Source organism: Metarhizium robertsii, assembly GCF_000187425.2.
Source record: "Metarhizium robertsii ARSEF 23 chromosome Unknown MAA_Scf_4, whole genome shotgun sequence".
Lineage (NCBI taxonomy): Eukaryota > Fungi > Ascomycota > Sordariomycetes > Hypocreales > Clavicipitaceae > Metarhizium > Metarhizium robertsii.
The window spans coordinates 1,271,119-1,292,167 of record NW_011942182.1 but is presented as its reverse complement, the minus strand read 5'-3'; the positions used below and the strand labels follow the sequence as shown (position 1 = coordinate 1,292,167).

The 21,049-nt window shown below is 52.5% G+C and overlaps 8 protein-coding genes across 8 annotated transcripts; 4 read left to right on the top strand and 4 right to left on the bottom strand.

The window, feature by feature from the left end:
• Positions 1 to 432: 432 nt before the first annotated feature.
• Positions 433 to 2,281, bottom strand: MAA_02519 (Amino acid/polyamine transporter I; the record flags this gene model as incomplete). Its single annotated transcript, XM_007820517.1, has 4 exons — positions 433 to 467; positions 517 to 1,123; positions 1,312 to 1,882; positions 2,007 to 2,281. 4 exons carry the CDS (start codon positions 2,279 to 2,281, stop codon positions 433 to 435), a joined length of 1,488 nt encoding a protein of 495 aa, XP_007818708.1.
• A 562-nt stretch (positions 2,282 to 2,843) lies between these two features.
• On the bottom strand, positions 2,844 to 4,274 carry MAA_02518 (Zn(2)-C6 fungal-type DNA-binding domain protein; the record flags this gene model as incomplete). Its single annotated transcript, XM_007820516.1, has 1 exon — positions 2,844 to 4,274. One exon carries the CDS (start codon positions 4,272 to 4,274, stop codon positions 2,844 to 2,846), a length of 1,431 nt encoding a protein of 476 aa, XP_007818707.1.
• Positions 4,275 to 4,851: 577 nt separating this feature from the next.
• On the top strand, positions 4,852 to 6,394 carry MAA_02517 (aldehyde dehydrogenase; the record flags this gene model as incomplete). The annotated part of the gene is made up of 2 exons (XM_007820515.1): positions 4,852 to 6,000; positions 6,059 to 6,394. 2 exons carry the CDS (start codon positions 4,852 to 4,854, stop codon positions 6,392 to 6,394), a joined length of 1,485 nt encoding a protein of 494 aa, XP_007818706.1.
• A 786-nt stretch (positions 6,395 to 7,180) lies between these two features.
• Positions 7,181 to 7,786, bottom strand: MAA_02516 (uncharacterized protein; the record flags this gene model as incomplete). The annotated part of the gene is made up of 1 exon (XM_007820514.1): positions 7,181 to 7,786. The coding sequence occupies one exon, from the start codon at positions 7,784 to 7,786 to the stop codon at positions 7,181 to 7,183; it is 606 nt and encodes a 201-aa protein (XP_007818705.1).
• A 4,005-nt stretch (positions 7,787 to 11,791) lies between these two features.
• Positions 11,792 to 13,374, top strand: MAA_02515 (nuclear distribution protein pac-1a; the record flags this gene model as incomplete). Its single annotated transcript, XM_007820513.1, has 3 exons — positions 11,792 to 11,829; positions 11,915 to 12,083; positions 12,169 to 13,374. 3 exons carry the CDS (start codon positions 11,792 to 11,794, stop codon positions 13,372 to 13,374), a joined length of 1,413 nt encoding a protein of 470 aa, XP_007818704.1.
• Positions 13,375 to 15,324: 1,950 nt separating this feature from the next.
• On the top strand, positions 15,325 to 16,160 carry MAA_02514 (ER membrane protein; the record flags this gene model as incomplete). Its single annotated transcript, XM_007820512.1, has 2 exons — positions 15,325 to 15,496; positions 15,625 to 16,160. 2 exons carry the CDS (start codon positions 15,325 to 15,327, stop codon positions 16,158 to 16,160), a joined length of 708 nt encoding a protein of 235 aa, XP_007818703.1.
• A 1,196-nt stretch (positions 16,161 to 17,356) lies between these two features.
• MAA_02513 (Protein-tyrosine phosphatase, active site protein) lies at positions 17,357 to 19,164 on the top strand (the record flags this gene model as incomplete). The annotated part of the gene is made up of 2 exons (XM_007820511.1): positions 17,357 to 17,454; positions 17,601 to 19,164. 2 exons carry the CDS (start codon positions 17,357 to 17,359, stop codon positions 19,162 to 19,164), a joined length of 1,662 nt encoding a protein of 553 aa, XP_007818702.1.
• Positions 19,165 to 19,332: 168 nt separating this feature from the next.
• On the bottom strand, positions 19,333 to 20,914 carry MAA_11075 (uncharacterized protein; the record flags this gene model as incomplete). Its single annotated transcript, XM_011413041.1, has 3 exons — positions 19,333 to 20,202; positions 20,286 to 20,493; positions 20,556 to 20,914. The coding sequence occupies 3 exons, from the start codon at positions 20,912 to 20,914 to the stop codon at positions 19,333 to 19,335; spliced, it is 1,437 nt and encodes a 478-aa protein (XP_011411343.1).
• Positions 20,915 to 21,049: the final 135 nt, after the last annotated feature.

Here is a 21,049-nt window from a genome sequence, read left to right as displayed (position 1 = left end):
AGGAAGCCTTGGCGGGTCCTCGAGCTACTACAGATCCGCTTTCATTATGAAAAGGTTACTGTCACCTACCCAAATGAAGTTTCGGAGTATACATCCTGGTGGACGAAGACGGTTGGGAGGAATGACAGTTGAACCTTTCCGCCTCAGAGGGGTTTCCTGGGCATTTCTAGACTCGAACTAGCAAAAATGCGGCCACAGTCCCATACTATTAGGTGGACAGCCGCGTATCATAAAACCATTTTAGAACCTTGATCAAAGCGACCCTGTTGGAAAATTTTCTCTTCCAAGTAAATACAATCCTTTCAAATTCACAGCGGCTTTCTTAGCCACGGTATGTATGGTATCTCAAGTGACTAGCAACTCTGCATAGAGATCTGGGAGGTCATCCATATTATTATCAATACGGTGAGATCTGCAATCGGTACCAAAGTCTCATATACCATCGCTGACAGGGGTTCCATTGTAGACTAATTATATCAGTTCTCGCATCCGCAAATTGTATGCTAGCGAACATACCTTTTCGACCATGAGCGACGTAGTAAACGAAAGATATGAACATAAACCCGACAAGAACGACGGAAGCATAGTTCATAGATACCACGGTTACTGGCAAAGCCGCAGGCATACTGAAAAGGACCAATTGAAAGGCGACCCAGGCAATGGAGACGACGTTGACAAAATATCCGATGAAACTGGGACATCTCCATCGAGCAGTTGACACGGCCTTTCGTCCTGTGGATAGAGAAATTGCAATGACTATAGCGTATGCTGCAGCAAGTGCGATGACTCCGCAAGAAGCAAAGGCTGTGAAGGCGCTCGTGCTTCCTAAATTGACAAGACCAAGCAACATTTGAATCACTGTCAGCAGTGCTAAAGCTGCAAGAGGTACTTGATCACCAATTAGCTTCGACCATATGCTTGAGAATGGGATTGCTCCATCCCGCGCAAATGCCCAAAGTGTTCTAGAGGCAGCCGTGGAAATACTGATACAGCAAAATACTGCAACACCCAGCAGGAAGAACATGAGGGCTAAGCCTCCCCCCGGGGTGCCCATTACAGTATGGAAAACATACGGCATTGCTTGTGCTTGAGGGGCGTTCAATATGTCCTGAAGAGGGGGCATCTACAAAGATGTCAGTTCAGCAGACTCATATCCAGACTTTATCATGCAACTATGTGAACGAACAAAAACGGAATAGGAAAAAGCAAAGTACCAAGCGTCATTTGCTGTTTTAGCTAGGCATAACTGAGAAAGTATGGCCTCGAGCAAAGAAGAAAAAATAAAATCGTTTGATAAAGGACATGGCTTACCGTAAAGCATATCGGAAGGATGAAGAACAGACCTGCGACCCCAGAAATAGGTACGACGAGACTCAGCGCTGTGGGAACGTCTCTGGCTGGGTCCGCTACTTCTTCCGCCATCGACGTGATCATGCCTATTGCTGAAAAAGTGTAGGCCGTCGGAAGCAGGCCAATAAAGAAGGTGAAATTGCCCCATCCAGAGAAACTCTTGTCGTAGTTGGCGAGGGCGTCGGCCACACTATGGCGTCCCGCATTGGCAGTCGCCGACAGTGCGACACAAACGATCAGAATAGTCAGGCCGTTCCATACCGATGCAACTGCATCTACGTAAGGGAGGAGCCTGTTTCCGAATGCGCAGATAAGAAAAGTACCCAGGCAAACCGCATAGAAGATAAGCAGCAGTTGCCAGTCGGATGCTAGCCAGTCCGGATGGTAGATGGTGGCCGTGCCGGCAATGAGTGATGCTGTGCCAAAGTTCACGCTGAGGCAAATGGTAATATTGCCAATCAGCCAAACCCAGCCCGTGATGAAGGAAAAGATAGTCCGGGAACGACCTTCGGGAAGCAGCTGAAATGACCAACTTAGTAAGTTGTTAGTTGTTTATGTATTTGCATTTTGACCCAGGGTTTAGAGGCTCCTACTAAGACGGCCCAGATGACGTTGGGAACTTCGATGCAAGCTCACTCAGAGAGACGGCGACACACTGATCAAGTAGACAGACAACAATCCATCCCACAAAGTATGCTAGCTGGCCGCCGCCGTAAATTGCGCTGGTCAAGGCAGTACCCTCACCGAATGGTACAGCAGTGATAGCAAGCACCTGAAATAAGATAGTGTAGAGGGAGCGATTTCGACGAAGTTCCGGCTCATATCCAAGTGCAACTAGCTCGTTGTCCTCTTTGCGCTGTTGTGTGCTGGAAACGAGGGCTCGTTCCGCTTCTGAGAGCGACGCCTTCTTCACGTTTAACGCATCTGACATTGTCGTTGTGCCAAGCTGAAGGGGTGCAGGCTGTTGAGTAGAGGTCAACGTGTGCAGACGGTAGGTTTCTTATCATGTCGCTCATGCTTTTGGATCCCGTACTCCGTCCTCTTAGATGGAATGAATGCGTGAGGTATCTGAGCCGTGCGAGCCGCATGCTAGACGCCACCATGCACTAGCATGCAGTGCCCAAATGTATCCCAAAATTGGCAGGGTAACTGATGGGCCATGGCAACCAAGTTACAAGTTAATTGGATGGCGCGCAACGAATCGACAAGACTTGGACGGAGAACGCCGGGCGCAATGTCACCACATGGGGGCGCTCGGCGAGCATAGCGGCCCCAACCAGACGAGAAGATGTATGGCGATATGCACGATGAATGAAACGTAGGAATCGAAACGGGTCTTGCGCATGGCATAGTACATCCGGCCCTGTTAACCCTAATTCCTGCTTTCTCCCTATTCATTAAGATGCTGACGCCTCGCATTTTCAGGCGTTCGAAAAGCTTCCGGTTGTCTTCAACGAACTAAGGCTCTTATCGGCTGCATCAACGATAGCCAGCTAGAAGAGAAAGGCCTTCTCCGATAACGAAGAAAAAAAGTCCCACCAATTCTTATTCGTTGCTTCTCGGGCCCAGGTTTCTCTCAAGAAATCGGCCATCAACTGCATATTTCCGAAGCTGAGATACGAACTGCTTGGGGAGAGTGCCTGAAGAATGGCCTGACGATCCTGGGCCAAGGTACAGTGGCTGCCAATGACCAACATTGGGAAGATAACACAGTGACGCATGATCCCTGGAAGGTTTGGATCAATCACCTTTTCAACTCCGCGTCGAGCTGCTGCCTGGACCACCTCGTCGTCTGCAGGCCGCAATCGCAAAGCCCTTTGCAAGTATATGACTCCGCAGATTTCGTAAATTGAGCAGAAAGTTGCCCATGGAGAAGGTGAGGACGTATTTGTTCGACCGAAATACTCGCTGTTATTCTGCATACCCCTTGAATCGAAGATAGCCTCGATTCTTGTCAAACATTTCGACACCAGGCTTACGCTGTCGAGAGGCAGATTAGCATGGACTAAATGGCCAAGTGACGCCATGTCTGCGAAGGCTGTTAGAATCTCCAAAAATCTGTCACCAGCTGGCAGTCTGCCAAACCAAGTCTGCAGACCGGAAAACATGACCCATATGGTGGACTGGAAGAAGGGTTTATCGCCACTGAGCAAGGCATGTACGAGATCCATGGTGCCATAAATCGACAGCAGGTGAGCTTGCAGACCGTCTTGTAGGAGCATTCTTGTCGGGGTGTTCGGCCAATTGTGTAATATAGCCCAACCGCCGCGTAGATGGCATGTCGAAGCGTTGTGCTCGTCAGAAGGCTCTATCATGCCATCGAGCATACAGAAGAGGATATTAACGGCAAAAAGCATCTGCACAGAGCCATCAGATTGCAAGCCTTGTTGCAAACACCGTCGAAAGGCCTCAATCGCAGTATACCGGGCGTTTTTGCGGACAGCTGTAACATCGTATACATCCACTTTCGAATAGCGAGCGTAGTGTGCTTGAGAAACCGCCGTGACGGCTTCAAGGAGTGACTCATTTTGCAGCACGTCATCCAAGTCCCATTCTATCGACTCGTTGACGACAAAACGAGGCAGGACGACATCAGAAAAATACAGCCTCAGTTCACTTCTATCCAGGGGCTGGGTACTGGGAGAGACCGAGCCTGGCAGACTCAACCCACGGAATGCAGAAGGATTGCCGACACTGGCGAGACGTCTACGGGACGAAATGCCCCCAACCCATTTGATAGGGGGAGTGGCGCTGTATGAACAAGGCTGCTCAGCATCGAGACACCGCGTACACGACGGTTTTCGGATATCGCATTTGACCCGGCGTTTTCGACAAGTCCAGCATGATCCCTCGACGACTCTGCTGCGCCGAATCGAGGGTTGTAAATCCCGGTTGGCCGACGAAGGGCCGGAAGGGCTGTCCATCGAACTCTCTGCGGTTACCAAAAGAAGTAATGAATTGGTACAAGGTTTGTGAATTGTAGGAACACCGACATATGAGGGTCTAGCCAAGCTTATGCCAGTTTGGAAATACACGATGTGCGAGTAACGGGATCCATATTGGTTGAATGGCAAATACTCTCCGTGAAGGGGTCAGTGGGCCGTGCCTGTGCCATACATTGTACAGCCGAGACCTGTGATATTGGACAGATGGGCAGGCGCAAGCAGCACCGGAGCTACCCCGCGTTACATTATACCCCGCCTTCCTGCCTAGTTTTTAGCCAGATACGGTTAGCGCCCAGCCGGCACCTTGCCGCACCTTCAGCAGAAGTCAAGCCGACTCCACTGCGAGTACAACTTGACGACGTCCACAATGTCGTAACCACGATTGGTGCAAACCCGTGTTGCATATGTATCTCGACCATGGCGTTTTCGCCCGCCGATGCATCTGGTAAAAATGGACGACGTCCCGCAAGAATAACTTGCCTCCTCCCAGTGACACTTCCTTCGACATTCTACAGTGTACACATCCCCGAACCACAGCCTCCAAGCTGATACGGCCATGTCGACTATCAACATCACTCTTCCAAACGGAGTCAAGTACGAGCAGCCTGTTGGCTTGTTCGTCAATAATTCATTCCAACATGCGTCTGGAGACAAGTTCGACGTTGTCGATCCTGCCACTGGACAACAAGTACTCAGCGTAGCTGGTGCGTCTGTGGCTGATGTCAACACAGCTGTAAAAGCCGCTCGCAAAGCATTTGAAGGGCCGTGGTCAGAGTTGGCCCCCGTGGAGCGAGGCGATTTTCTCATGAAGCTGGCCTCCCTCATCGACCGCGATCGAAAACTTATAGCTGCCATTGACGCTTACGACTGTGGCAAACCTTACTCTGTCGCGCTTGAAGCAGACCTGGAAGAGTCTTACAATGTGTTCAAATATTATGCCGGGTGGGCAGACAAAATATATGGTGACACAATTGACACCTCTCCCGCCAAGTTTGCATATACTGTCCAGGAGCCACTAGGAGTTTGCGGTCAGATCATTCCTTGGAATTTCCCTTTTATGATGCTTGCTTGGAAGGTTGCGCCTGCTCTGGCGTGCGGCAATGTGGTGATTGTGAAGCCAGCAGAGCAAACTCCGCTGTCCGCCATGTATTTTGGCAAGTTGGTCCAAGAAGCCGGGTTGCCGCCCGGTGTTGTTAATGTTGTTCCCGGTCTTGGGCCCGTCGCCGGAAAGACGTTGGCCGAGCACACTGACGTTGACAAAATTGCATTTACTGGAAGCACAAATACAGGCCGTGCAATTATGCGATATGCAGCAACAAATCTCAAGAATATTACTCTCGAATGCGGTGGCAAGAGCCCTCTCATTGTCTTCGAAGACGCTGATTTAGATCAAGCTGTTAAATGGGCCCATGTCGGCATCATGGACAACTCTGGTCAAGTCTGCACTTCTACGTCCCGAATTTACGTACATGAGAAGGTTTACGATGAGTTTGTCAAAGCTTTCACTGAATTCACTAAGAAGAGTACCGTCATTGGGAATCCTTTCAAGGAAAATGTCAACCACGGGCCGCAGGTCTCCAAGAACCAATTTGATCGTGTTCTCTCCTATATCGAGGCGGGTCGCAAAGAGGGTGCCAGGATCCTTACTGGCGGTCTCAAGGTTGAAGGAGAAGGGTACTACATTCAGCCGACCATATTCTCAGAAGTAAGTACAGTGAGTATAGTATATCATTTAATTCTACATTGACATACAATTATCATAGGCGAGCGAAAATGCAACGGTTGTTCGAGAGGAGATATTTGGCCCCGTGGTCGTGATCGGCAAATTTGCAACCGAGCCAGAAGCGATAGCCAAGGCAAACGACACATCATACGGCCTGGCGGCAGCTGTATTCACAGAGAATATTTCGAGAGGTCACAAAGTCGCGAGAAAACTGCAGGCTGGAATGGTTTGGGTCAATTCGTCAGGGGATTCGCATTTTGGTATCCCGTTTGGCGGCTACAAGGCTTCGGGCATCGGCAGGGAGCTTGGAAAATATGCACTCGATGCATACACGCAGACAAAGGCTATTCATGTCAACTTGGCAACGAAGCTGTGATTTTGTAGGAAAGTGGCTAGAGTATCCTATCAGTGTCTGGTCAAAAAAATGGAGAAAAAAGGCAGACTGCAAAAATTAATGATATACGACTCGGCTTCAAAGTACTATCAACAGATTCTCATCAGTAGCTCTACAAACCAAGGCATTCCTTGTACACCCGTAAACCGGCATCCAAGCACCGACACAATGCGCCATTGGCAGCTGCGACGGAGGTTCAAAAATTGAACCTCCTGCGAATTCAACACAAAGCAGGCTGCTGCATTAGAATTGTTAAAGCGGGAAGGTAGTATAGAGAAATAACAACCGTCATCTTCTGCCCGTGGATACTAGCTCGTGAGAACACTTGAGAACAGGACAACCTCTAAGGGCAGAAACCTCTTCAAACTACATACACTCTCTTCAGTCATCAAGCCTAGCACTGGCTCCGTTTCCTTTGAGGCTACGCTACCAGGAAGTATTATATCATAAACTTCGCTTCCAAAATAGTATAATAATGGCCTGGTCAGACTATTCCGTTTCTAGTACAGGCACAAGATGCCTACAACGCTCGAAACGCATAACCCAGAACACTTTTTCCATCATACTTGTGAATCGATACCTATTCTGTATAGATCAGCTCTCCCTGGCCCCTGTGCTCCCATTAACTTTTAGCCCCTGTCACAAATTTCTGCTCCATTACAGATGATGACCGGCAAATAACCAAGCTTTCATTGATTCCTGTTATCTACCTTTGAGGCATCAACAAACTATGTTGCAAGACCAGCCAGCAACATCAGGACTGGATACCTAGTTCGCTCCTTTTGCGGCCGTCTCGTTGCCCTGTCCATTACCTTGTCCATTGCCTTGTCCATTGCCCTGTCCATTGCCCTGTCCATTGCCCTGTCCATTGCCCTGTCCATTGCCCTGTCCATTGCCCTGTCCATTGCCCTGTCCATTGCCCTGTCCATTGCCCTGTCCATTGCCCTGTCCATTGCCCTGTCCATTGCCCTGTCCATTGCTCTGTCCATTACCTTGTCCATTGCCCTGTCCATTACCTTGTCCATTACCCTTGCCCTTGGCTTTACCCTTTCCTTTCCCCTTCCCTTTTCCCTTCTGCTTGGCCGCCTCATTCTGTGCTGCCGCTGAGTTCTGGGCGGCGCAGGCGCCAGCGGTCTGAGTCGCATTCACAGCAGCTATCTGGGTAGCAGCCTCGCCATTTGCATTGGCATTATTATTGGCAACGTCTCCAGTGTTCTGGCTATCCCCTTCTAGAAGTAGCGCATCTCTTATGTCAAAATCTCTCTCTACGAGATCATGTTGCTCTCCGTTGAGGTCCCGCTCGACGTTGGAAGGCGCTGCCAGAGCACTGTGGAGGAGGTAGGGAAGAAGAATAGTAGCGAAAGTGAACTTCATTGTGTTGAGCAACAAGGAATGTTATTGAATAAGTCGAGGTGTCTTTAAAGAAATAATTGTAGTTGTGTGTGGGCTGATGCTTCCGACATGTGACTTGAGAATGGGATTAGGCATGTTATTTATATTCATCTAGGCAAGCCTCCAGGGCAGCAAAGGCTGGTCGACACTATAGAAGCGATGACGCGGCGACAACATAAGATGAAACCAATATACGTAACGGGAGACGTGAAGAGCTGGTCACCGTCACAGGAAGTCTATTACCAAGTCGCCTGTGGCGTAGGCGCTGCGACCAAGAGGCGCTGATTTTCATCACATATTGAAGCGTTGCTCCGGTCTCTAGTCCGGTAACTCCTGGATCCGAAAGCCGTACAGCTCACCACCCTAGCTGTACAGAAACATGTAGTTGTGCAGAACTGGACGGCAAGTCGGCGCGGCTGCGACGGCTCGTGTCCAGGGCTGGCTGGGGTCGCAGGTTCCTGGCTTGAACGTAGAAAAATAATACATCATTCAAATACATACATACTTGTCAAGCCAGCGACTTGTTTGACACAAGTTGGGCCAATGTCCATTCAGGCCAAAGCGCCATCTGATCAAGGTCCGCACACACAGCTGAGGGTTATAGTCGGTGTCGTGTATGAGCCGCCAGAACAAAGTAAAACGAGTTGAATATTTCACATGGATCTATTTTCGTACGATCTGATCTCTTGGCATGCCTTGACATGCCTTGGCATCAATCTCTTGATCGGCACTCGGCAAGGGTTGCGAAACAACCCCCAAACACGTGGCGTGATTCAGGCTATCCGCCTTCTGGCAATGTCCAACGGGAAGCCCAGCACAGTTCAGACGACATCAAAATGGCGCGTGGATTGTTACAGCCAAAGCAGTATCAGGGCCGATGATTTTGTCCTGGTCCCTGGTGCGCAACTCCATAGTTCGAGGAAATTCCATACAGGGCGGACGGGGTTCAAATTTGCCCAAACCACCACCTCTCGTTTCACGCTACTCTTGTTGCCAAGTTCGTTCAAGCTTTTGGTGCGCCCAAGGCCCAAGAGGATCAAGAAGATCCCGATCAATAGTCGCTAGTTTCATTTCCCGACATGGTGTAACTAGAGGCGGTAAGCAGACCTAGAATCTCGACGGTTGTAACTTGTCGCAGTTGTTCAGATAGAGAGGAGCAGTCAGAGGCAGCCAATTGGATACAACAGTTATGTGTCTGTAGTAGACTTGTATATTCATCCATGGCATAACGCTGTATATGGCGGTCTCACTTATATTCGATGGCGACAGTTTCATCGCCGGGCTCAGCCTCAATTGTTCCTTTAAATATGGGCTAGTTCACATACGCGAAATGCCGCAGGGCTTTCGGAACTGGGCTAAACTCAAAACCTGGCAGCCGTTACTGAGGGGAAGTCTGTAAAACCATGTTCTTTAGCATGATGAGTCAAAAAAGCCATTGGTCTAGGCTCTGAATCTCACACGTTTTTTGATACATTCCCCATGTGCAATAAGCCGTTGTGTGGCCTAGCCTGCAGAATGCGGCTTCCAAAGAATACAAATATCCGATCTGTGACAACGAATCTTGGACAGCATGGGCATGAACATGATATTTATCCTTGTGTCAACGCCGCATCCATTGGGGGGGCTCTGGACGATCCTTTCCAACTCGGTAGCAAGGTTGAGGCCGACAAGTCCGAATACAGACCAGGAATACGAGCAGGTTCGGCTGGTCGGTTAGCCGACTGTGTTCCTGGGACAATCAAAGTATCCAAGGTCTCGACAGGGAGAGGCTGTGAACATGTCGGTTCCAATCATTTGACTGAATGTCTGTCAGTAACACTTCTTAATATAGATCTGTTTGCTTCTGTGGACTTGCTTGGGCAATTGTGCTTGCAGTCCAGCCCGTAATGACATAATCCTAATGACATAATCTCGAGTCTAGAAACTAGACAAAGGGGCATGAGATATATAAAGCCGCCAAGGTTTTGAAGATCCGAACTCTTTGGCAAGTCAGGAGCTTTGCCCAAGCGCAGTATTTGGTCAAGGTAAATCCCAGCTGAGTCACTCATTCATGTCCAATTTAACCCATAAGTGTTGACCGTAGCTTGCCTCGGACAACACATGTCATGTCAGCGAAGTCAGAACTTCACCGCGTATTTTTCATCCGTAGCCTAAATCAGTTTAAGTACGGCTGTAAATAGTCACATACCGTGATGCAGCGCATAATCTTTTCGATCCCTAAGGGTTCTCAGCTCTTATCTCAGTCGTCTTGCCTCTCGTCCCTCTCGTCAGTATCTCAATGGCCTCTGGGGAATTCTCGTCTCCTTGAGCTGAAGTATCCGTCTAGGCTCTGTGGTGATAGATTCTAAGCCTTGACGATGTTGGGAGACGCCCACTGAGACTCACGAGGTGGCCGTGCTGCCCATGCTCTATAATCATTCCCCGCTTCATGACTACATCGACTGTCTGAGTTTTCCTGAATTGGTACGCGATAGTGATTGTTGTACTGTCTTTTGAAGCTTCGTCTAAGGCCCTTGCACGATGCTGCGGGCCAAAGCAATAATCGCCTCGTCGACAAACAGAAGCTTCGGCTGCGAAATTGTGCCATGCAATGACAATCCGCCGACTTTGTAGGAGCTCACTTCGCCCACTAATTTGAGTATTGCAACCTTGAGGGACAAGTTGGATACGCTCCTAAGAAAAAGCTGCTGTCGCCCCCTTGACACGCTTGAGTTATAACTCAGACGGGTTCGAATTCCAACTCAGCGCCGACGATGCCATTGCAGATGATATTGAACACTCTTTCCTTGCAGAGTACAGGGCCTCGCTGAGCCAGTTGTGCGGTTGTTCAGAGCCATTACAAACTGAGGTCTCGAATATCGTCCCAGAGCTCGGGTTGAATCATCTCTCGGCTGGTCCAATGGCATTGCTCTGGCAGATGCGCTGGCTCTCTAGAATTTGTTAGAGTCATTTTTGGTTTAGTCATAGTTAGGGAACTTACAATGATTAACAGCGCGAATACCATGTATGTTGAGATTTGAGATTAAACTGAGCTTCTATCAACGACCAAATGCGATAATGAAGGCAGTGATAAAAGTCGCAGCTTCAAGTATTTTCTTCTTTCCTGGCCTTCACTATTTATCCACTTTTTCCTTCTTCTGTTAGATTCAACAAGTTCCCTTCTCACGATAGCAATAGGTCCGGCTTCAGACACGCATGCATCACTGGCATAGACACAACGTAGCTTGAACCGTTTGGGGTGCGTAACCAAACGGGAGGAAAGGCAGTCAGTCGTCCCCAGATCCCCCAATGACATCAGTCATTAGCGAGTGCGAAGCGTCCGGTCAAACAATACGACTTGGGCATTTTTGTCACCGAACTCAACGCCGAAAGAGCGTGGATCTTAATCCGGGGTGGTGGATTGAGACGAACAAGATCGAAAAGGGCTCGTATGACTAGAGGATAATATCACTGTCATATTATGGAGAAGGACTCCAGCAATTTTTCATGACTGCGTCTTGCAAAATACGTCGACACCTTGAATTGATGAAGCAGGTTTAGGCCAGGGGTTCTCTAGGGTAGTGGCTTCCCCCCTTACACGTGATGTTTTGGGATGGCGGGCTGCTATTAGGGAGGACGACGCTTTGAACCCCACCATATGAGGCGAGCCCGGGTGGAAGCTTCATACAGCGCAACACGCTTGGTTTCATTGTTGAATGACGAGCTGCGAGACCTAGGTTTATTGCTACATATACACGGGCTGGGCGCGCAAATATACCTTAGTCGAGAGGCTCGCGACTGCAAATTGGGCTGACGAGCCACATTCTGACCAGCAGAGACCAACCCACCAGCCCACACAAGCCATCCATGCCTCCGACCGCCTCTTCCTCAACCTCGACCATTGCCATCCTACGAACCACCGTTTCCTCACTGCAACGATAGTTGTGTGCCACAGAGGGTGTGGCTACGAGGCCAGCCGCCCGGAGTCATAAATTTGGTGCAGACACAATGAGTCGCACATTGCCGACTCGACAGGCCGAGGAGTTGTGAGTATCACCAGACACCTGGCGACATCTCCGATACGGCAACGTGGCACTGGGGTGGGCTCGAGACTGATGCGGGAACCTCCAGGCACAAATCCATCATAGCCTACCTGTCGGCGAATAACTTGCCAAAATCAGCCGCTGCTCTGCGAGAAGAGGTCGGCCTTGGGGAAGATGTCTTTGATGTAGCCACCGAAAAGAAGTATGAAACGCTCCTCGAGAAGAAGTGGACTAGCATTGTGCGACTGCAGAAGAAGGTGTGTATTGGATACAGAATCCCGTTTCTTGGCTAGGCTCGAATTTTTGTCGGCACTTATCTGACCCAGGCGAACCCTTCACTAGATCATGGATCTCGAGTCACGAAACGCATCGCTGCAGTCTGAACTCGACAACGCCACCCCGAGCTCCCTGTCGAAGCGAAACCAAGATCCCACATCATGGTTACCTAGAAAACCATCGAGACATACGCTGGAGAGTCACCGAGGGATGCTCAACTGTATTGCTTTCCACCCGAGATTTTCATCGATTGCCTCTGGATCCGACGATTGCACAATCAAGATCTGGGATTGGGAACTGGGCGAACTGGAACAAACAATCAAAGGCCACACACGCGCCGTCAAGGGTCTTGATTACGGCGGGCCTCGAGGTGCTACGTTATTGGCATCATGCAGCTCAGATCTCACTATTAAACTGTGGGACCCGTCAGATCAATACAAGAACATTCGAACATTGTCGGGCCACGACCACAGCGTCAGCGCGGTTCGGTTTATATCATCTGGCTCAGGGGGCTCGCAGTCGTCTGCAAACTTGCTGGTCAGTGCTAGCGCAGACAAGACTTTGAGAATATGGGACACGGCAACTGGCTACTGCTTGAAGGCCCTACGAGGCCACGTGGATTGGGTACGAGATGTTTGCCCATCAGGGGACGGACAGTTCATTATATCGGCTGGTAGTGATCATACCGCGCGACTCTGGGATATCTCTGTTCCTAACCCAGAGAACAAAATAACATTCATTGGACACGAAAACGCTGTTGGCTGTTGCACATTTGCGCCACCATCAGCATACGTTCACTTGGCCTCCATGGCCGGTCTTAAGAAGCCACCGCCCGCCAGCAGCTCGGCGGAATTCCTGGCTACGGGCTCCCGCGACAAAACTATCAAACTATGGGACGGACGAGGCATCTGCTTCAAGACGCTTGTGGGACATGACAACTGGGTGTCATCGCTTGTTTTCCATCCTGGCGGCAAGTATCTGCTCTCGTGTGCGGACGATAAGACAATACGATGCTGGGATTTGAGCCAGGAAGGCAAGTGCGTCAAGGTACTAGACGAAGCTCACACACATTTTGTGACCTGCCTACGATGGGCGCCGAGCGTCCAAAAGGACGGCGGGTCGGTAAATGGCAATGGTACGCAAGAGCAAGGATCGGAAAACGATGGGGGCTTGAAAAAGAGCGTTGGGCCGGCCGGGGCTTCAGATGAGCAGATACGATGTGTTATTGCAACGGGGAGTGTCGACATGACGCTTAGGATATGGGCGAATTAGATGGCGAAGAATAAACCAGCATGATGACAAATGCAAGCGAGAATTCATTGGTGCCAGAATGCTTTTGTCCACTAGGCAACTACGCGGTGTCGAATATGCTCAGACGAAGCGACTACCTGGGATGGCGAGGAGACGATGCCTTCAGAAAATGTCACGGCCGAGAGAATTGTGAAGACTACCCTCCAGTTTTGTCCTGACAAGGACGAAAGATCTGGCGTCGAGATGGTCGATTCAACAAAAATAAATGAATCAATCAATCAAATTAGAAGAAAAAAAAAAGACAGGCAGAGCATAGATAGCTGGAAAGTCTGACTACCTAGATACTCTTCGAGATGGATTTCAAGATTACAGTCCGGCGTTGATAAGCAGCCGGCGCCAAAAAAGTCAACGGTGGTGCTGCCTGTTCAGTGGCGTCGAGATTCGTGGGTTCCAGGTGTCATCAGCGGCTGAACTGGCCAACCGTTTCTGGCCCAAGGCTAGCTGCTGCTGCTGTGGGCCGAGGATGAGCTCTCGTGGTTGCGTGGTTGCGTCAGGGATTCTTTGGAGATCTGGAGTGATTGCAGGCAGCTCCAGGTTCCACCTCTCAGCTCGATGCGTGGATTGGTGGATCATAATAGCCAGTTACGGAGTACGTACACATGTATGTAAAGTACGATGCAGAGTGTTACGGGGATGATTGCTTTGGCGCTGGATGGACGTCGGCGTGGGATATTATGAGCTAGGACGTGAATATATATTAGCAAAGCTTCGGGAAGGTGTGGAAAAGGGAAGCACGCCGGGCCAGACCAGTTGGCCATCAATTGATCTGCAAGCTGCTGGTGCCTCGTTGCTGCTCCAAAGTCAGTGACCGCCTGGCCTTGCCGCCTCGCCACTTTGCTGGCCTCAGCGTCGGCCAGTCAGATGCAGCCGAATGCTGGCGGCTGTTTGCCTGGCCCAGTCCTTCAAGTGCTCCCTGGACCTTCTTTCCATTTTCTCCTCAGGCCTCCGGCTCAATATGCCCGTATTGATTATTATTTTGTTCCTCAAACAAGCACCAGGCCTGTCATTGGAGCTCTCGTCCCTCACATAATTTTTTTATCTTTTCCTCGTCTTCTTTTGTCTTGGGAAATCTTGCTGCTGCACCGGCTGCTACCCCAGTGAACGCTCGACTGGATCCCCGTTTTTCCGTTGTGTGTTTTAGCTGCGTCAACGTCGGACCATTACGACACCGTCGAGCTCCGTCCCACCCACCGCCCGCTTGGTTTTGTCTTGACGCCGGCACAGCTGAGACTTGGCCTTGGCCACTTTGACCACCTTGACCTCACTCGCTCACTTGGCTTTGGCTCTTGAGACCGCACAACTCTTCTCGGCCGCACACAACGCCAGCCTTTTTTCTCCAATCCGCCAAACCGTCAACCCCATCTTCACCCGCCACAGCTACATACGTTGTTTGCAGACGATATTTTCCAGCAACCGTCCGAAATACCAGCATGGCACCCCCTCCGCCCAATTCAAGCCAGCCTCTGCAGGAGAGGCTGCTGCAGCTAGCCAGGACGCTGCAATGTACGTTCTCCAAAACCTGCCCAGACCTTCCCCGCCGCTGTTCTTCTCAAGCCATGTCGTGATCAATGGCTGCCGCCAAGATTCAAAGCTTGCTGACCTTGCTTGATACAGTTGCCTGGTTTGTTGGGTATGAAAACACCTCACCTGCGCTTCCACGTCGAGTCGGCTCGACCCCCCCTCACTGTTGCCACTTTGCTACACCCAGCTTTCTTTGTCTGTCGTGTCACAAGCTGCCCAACGGCTGCCTTGATGGTGCACCGCAATCTCTGCGGGCATGATGGACTTTGTCAATTTGGCCAAGTTTCAAACGGTGGACTGGGCAGAAAGTGAAGCTGACTCGTCGTCTTCTCGCATAGGCATATGACGCTCATTCTGACCACCATTCGATATGGGTTCTCCTGGCTGCGCATGAACTACTACGGCGGCATGGCCAAGTTCTCCTACCGTACTTCTTTCCTTGCTGCCGCTGTTACTTACGGCATTGTCGTTTACAAGACCCAGCGAGCTCGAGCCAAGACTGGCAACAAGATGCCAGGTGGCGCCATTGGGCTCTTGTCCGATGAGAATATCCAGTATTTGCGTACGTTTTCCCAGTGAATCCGAATCACGACTTTTGGCTCCCCAGCGCACACAGTACACTACGCAAACATTTGCCGGCATTTTTATCCCACGGCTAGGATGCTTGCTAACATGAACGGTGGCTCATAGTTATGGCCCTCGTCTGGCTCTTTTCTCCTCAGTACCCGCTTGCGCTCCTCCCTTACTGCGTTTACTCAATCTTCCACGTCGCCACGTACACCCGCGCCAACTTGATCCCCGTCCTCCAGCCCCCTCCTCCCGCCGCCGATGGTGCCTCTCCCCAGCGCGTCAGCAACCCTCTGGCTGATAGAATTGGTGCCTTTGTCAAGGAGTACTACGACGCCTCCATGTCCGTTGTCTCGGGACTGGAGATTCTGCTCTGGGGCCGCATCTTGCTCTCGGCCATTCTCTTCCAGCGCCGCTCTTGGATCTTGATTACTCTGTACACGGCTTTCCTCCGAGCTCGCTTTTCACAGAGCACCCACGTTCAGCACTCCATGTCACAACTGGTCGCTAGAATCGACTCTCTGGTTGGCGCTCAGGGCACTCCTCCCGCTGCCCGTCAAGTCTGGGACAATGTCAAGAATGTCGGTCGACAGTTCCGCGATGCTACTGATGTCAGCAAGTACACTCAGGGTCCTGCCCCTGCCAAGAAGACCTCGTAGGCGACCTGGGAAGTTTGTAGCAAATGGCACAAGAGGGTTATGCAGACTGTTATATTTCAGTTTGAAGAAGTCTCGGGATTTCCTCTCCTTGTAACACGTGAAAGGTGTGTAGTCACTTGACTGCATCCTGGGTGCATTGGGACCAGCAATGGCTTTTGCCCTGCTCGAGCTGGCCGGCTGAAACGATTTGTTGGTCAGAGGTTGGAAAGTATTGGAATGGTGCAGACTCGTTTGTTTGTACAGGTGATTTACGATGAAGCGAAGGAGGCAATCAGGGGTTGACGAGCGGCGGCTCCTGATTCAAAATAGTGTGGCAGAAGATATGATACAGACGGCTCTCATCATTGTTACGAAGTATGGGCAAATATGTCGCGGAGGAGGAAAGGTGGTGAGGCCAAAGACAAGAATTGAAGTGTGGTTGGAGTATTCATATTCAATGGACTCTGGTGTTCAAAGTGGCTGGTGGGTCATTGTTTTGTTCAGGAAGACTTTGCGCTTCCGATTCTGTTTGCTGTTTTGGTTTTTTTGTCTATACTATGTATACACAGCTTGTTTGAATGGTTATGCGTGATACCATGTGATTGCGGAGAGGAATGTGTAGAGCTGTGCCAGTGAAATTGATGACGTCGGTGCGGAGGGTGGGACAAAAGGATGTGCACCCACATTCTACACCGAGTGGCCAGAAACCTTGAACGGCGGCGGCAAAGTAAAACAAGTAAAAACACATGTGCAGGCACGGGGTAAAACAGGGTCTCGGTGCTTGGTAGCATGCGGGTGATCTGGTCAATTGATTGCATGAAGCCACCACGACGCACCACTTGAGAACCTAGTGAGTACTTAAGTAGGCAGCTATTCGATTCATCAACTATTTCCTGTTTTATTCCAGACCCTAAATAGCCGCCTACCCAGGTACTTAAGTACCGGACCTAAGCAGGAAGGCTGATATTGCGGGGACCGGCCGTTTACACGCCTGGCTCAAAAACGGCCATCAGTTGCCCATCAACCAACTGCTCTTGCTGCTGTCATTCGTCAATCCATTTCGTCATCAATCCCACTGTGTTGCCACCCTCAGACAGCGTCAGCCTCACGGCCCATCGTCGAAACGACACAACCCAGATCTTGGACGGTCTCTGGCCACCCCAATTTTCATACCCTGCAGCAAAGAGGTCACCAAAACAAAACAAAACAAAAACACCATGACCTCGACTCTGCGACAGATTGTCGCTGGGCCAAGGGTGAGACACCCCGAGGCAAAGCTGGACCTGTGCTATGTGACCGACTCTATAATAGTTACGTGCGTCTCACCCCTCCCCTTGATTCTCATACACACTTGTTCACTGTGACATTGTGACATTTGGTTTTCATTTATTTTGTTTTTTAAATAAAAGTATTGATGTACTTTCCACCCCAGACCGCGGCTGACACGGTAAAAAAACGCAGGTCTGGGCCCTCGCAGACATGGCCGCAGCGGGCGTACCGCAACCCCCTCGACAAGCTCAGGGCGTGGCTGACGGCCAAGCACGGCGACGACTGGGCGATATGGGAGTTTCGCGCCGAAGGCACGGGGTACCCCGACGAGGCCGTCTTCGGGAGAGTATGCCACTACCCGTGGCCGGACCACCACCCGCCGCCGTTTCGGCTGGTGCCCCCGATCATGGCGAGCATGAGGAACTGGCTGCACGGGGGCGCGCTGCACGGGGGCCCCCCGCCGGAAGGGGAAGAGAGCCGCGGCGGCAAGAGGGTCGTCGTGATTCACTGCAAGGCGGGCAAGGGCCGCTCGGGAACCGTGTCGTGCAGCTACCTCATCTCGGAGGAGGGCTGGGCGGCGCAGAGGGCGCTCGACAACTTCACCAGGCAGCGCATGAAGGAGGGCTTCGGGCCGGGCGTCTCGATACCCTCGCAGCTGCGGTGGGTGGGCTACGTCGACCGCTGGAAGGACCACGGCAAGCAGTACGTCGACAGGCCGGTTGAGATTGTGGAGGTCCACGTCTGGGGTTTGCGGGGCGGCGTCGACGTCTTCGTCAGAGGCTTCGCCGACGAGGGCAAGAAGGTGCACAAGATTCACACGTTCGGCCCCGAGGAGAGGCTGGTGGTGGAGGCGGGCGAGCCGCCGAGGAGCGGGCTGGTCGACACGCTCTTGGGCCTGGTGGGATATCCGGCGGACAACATGAAGGCTCCCCAGCAGGAGGGACCGGCTGGCGAGGCGAGCAGCGCCGCGGGCGTCGAGCGCAAGCATACATGGACTGGTGAGGCGGGGGACAAGACGAGGCACGAGCCGGCGGGCAGGGAGACGGGGCCGGTCCAGGAGACGCAGTCCGGCGGCGGTGCTGGGGACGGCGTCGACAAGGCGAGATCCAAGACGGGCAGCAGCAGAAGCAGCAGTGCGAGCCGCGGCAATGGTGTCCTTGACGGGGAGCAGCCGGGCGGGATGGCGGTGGTGTTTAGACCGGCGCGGCCGATCCGCATACCCAACAGCGATGTGAATATCGCCCTGAAACAACGGACCCGGACACACAAGAGCTTGAGCTGGACTGTGGTGTCGTCCGTGGCGCACGTGTGGTTCAACGCCTTCTTTGAGGGCCGCGGCCCCGAACAGGGGGCAGAAAAGGCGGACGAGAGCGGCGTCTTCACGATAGAGTGGGAGGCAATGGACGGCATCAAGGGCTTGTCCTGGAAGGGGTCGAGGGCGCTGGACAGGATGAGCGTCGTGTGGAGGGTGGCTACATGTAGCGATGGCGGCAAGGAGGGCGAGGAGATTGTCGAGCCTGGGGAAGGGGAGCCGGTGCCGCAGGTTGCGGCCGCGGACTGGAGGGGGCCTGCGGCCGCTGAGGGCGGCAAGGGCGAGAGGGATTTGAGCGTGGAGCGGTCGGATGATGGCGATGGTCGCGGCGACGGCGACGGCGACGACGGGAGTGGTGATGGGGAGGAGGTCTTGGACGGTTTGAAGTCCTCGGGGCCCGGGGGTGAGGATTTGGCGCTCGACAAGGAAGACGGGAAGAGGTAGAGGACGGGACGGCGGCGCATTGGGGAGCGGTGGCTATTCCCGTGATGTCATTTTTCCTTTGCCATTTACACGCACGGAGGAAACACATGTATTTGACAGCGGTCATTTTCCACTTGCGAATGGGAGCCGACATGTTACACTTGGCCCTACATGTATGCCGTGTATTCATTAGTGATATCGCCCCCGTCCCCTGTGATACCTATCTCCACGATATGCGCCATACGGTCCGCCGCGCCTGTGATCGCCCCTGTCTCTGTAGCCGCCGCGGTATCCTCCCCTCCCACGCGGCGCCTCCTCTCTGTCCGGCGGCGGGACGGGCTCCTCGACTTCCACCTCGTACTCTTCGTACTCATCCTTGAAGAACTGGCCGACCGTCTCCTGCTCGTCCTTGGCCGCCTCGGGGTCAAACACGAAGCGCATCGTGCCGTCCTGGCCGCGCGCCGTCCGCCGGATAGACGCGTCCGCGGGCCAGGGGTTCGACGCCGTCGTCGGGTCCGTAGCCGAGGCCGTCGTCGAAGCGAGCGGGTGCGCCTCCTCCACCTCGCACCTGTGGCAGTGGTACAAGTACCTGGGCTTGGCGGTGCTGTCCAGGTCGGTGTTGAGCCGGATCTTGATGTCGATGAACTTGCCGAGGTCGAAGCGGGCGCCGATCCTGGTCGACTTGTGGTGCTGCACGTACAGGTCGAGCAGGTCGAGCATGGTCTCCATGACGGCGTCCCGGCTGTACTGCCTCCTGCCGGCGGCGAAGTCGCGCACCCGCTCGAGGTGCTCGCCGCGCATGCGCGCCGTCAGCTCGACGACGGCCATGACCATGGACAGGGTGGTCTGCTTGATGGGCACAAACGTCTTGTACATGTCGATGCACATGTCGTACGCCGTGGCGAAGAAGGCGCGCGAGTTGGCCGACGACTTGCCCAGCGCGCGCCGCACCACCTTGACGAGCAGCTTCTGCGGGTACCGCGTGCGGAAGTCGAAGCCTATCGTTTCGAGGATGAAGCGCTCCAGCCCGATGATGATCTTGCCGGGCGCTTCGAACATCTGCGTCGCCCGGTTGGTTAGCTTTTCCCCCTACCCGCCGGCCCCTGAAGGGCGAGTTGGCCGTTCCCGCCGAGTACACGTACCTTGTCGTCGGGGGCGACCGTCTTTTCGGGGTTCTTGACGTTATACGCGGCGGCTAGTATGTCCTTGGACTTTTTGATGGTGTCTTCCACTTTACACGCGACGAATAATGACGCCAGGGCTGCATCTTGGTGGCTGTACTCGGCGTCGCGAAAGTTTAATCGAAACTTGTGGTAGTAGGTGCATGCCGTATCAAACGTCCGAACGGGTCTGCGAAGGTTGCTTGTCAGCCCAGGGGCATCAGACAGAAAAGGGGACAGACGGGAACGCACAGCTGCAGATTCTCCCTCACGTTGTTGATCAGCTGGACGCCCTGGAGGCGGTAGTTGTCCTCTCGCGCGGGATCGCAGCCATTGTCCTTGAGCATGCGGCGGATCTTGATTTCGGAGCTGTATTGATTCGAGCTGGAGATGAAGCCGGGGTGAGGGCCGATTCTGGCGGCATGAGAGTCGCCGTTTGCTGTGGCCGGTGCGGGATCGGCGCTTGGGCGCGGCGCCATGGTCCCTTTTTCTTTTTTGGTCGTTTTTCGCCGGTGGTATGTTTTGATGGTGAGAAAGATGGGATGTGAATTGGGGTCCGACGAAAGCTGGTGTCGCATCGTAGCTCGAACCTGGAAGTAAGTCAGCTTCATGATACAGTGGGGCGCCAGACAAGTCCCCTACCCTATAGCAAGAGGACGACGGCAGGGGGGATCAGGTCAATGTCAACGCAGAACCAAATGCGAGAAACATTGAAAGCGTAAAGCTATCTACCGGGTACCTACTTA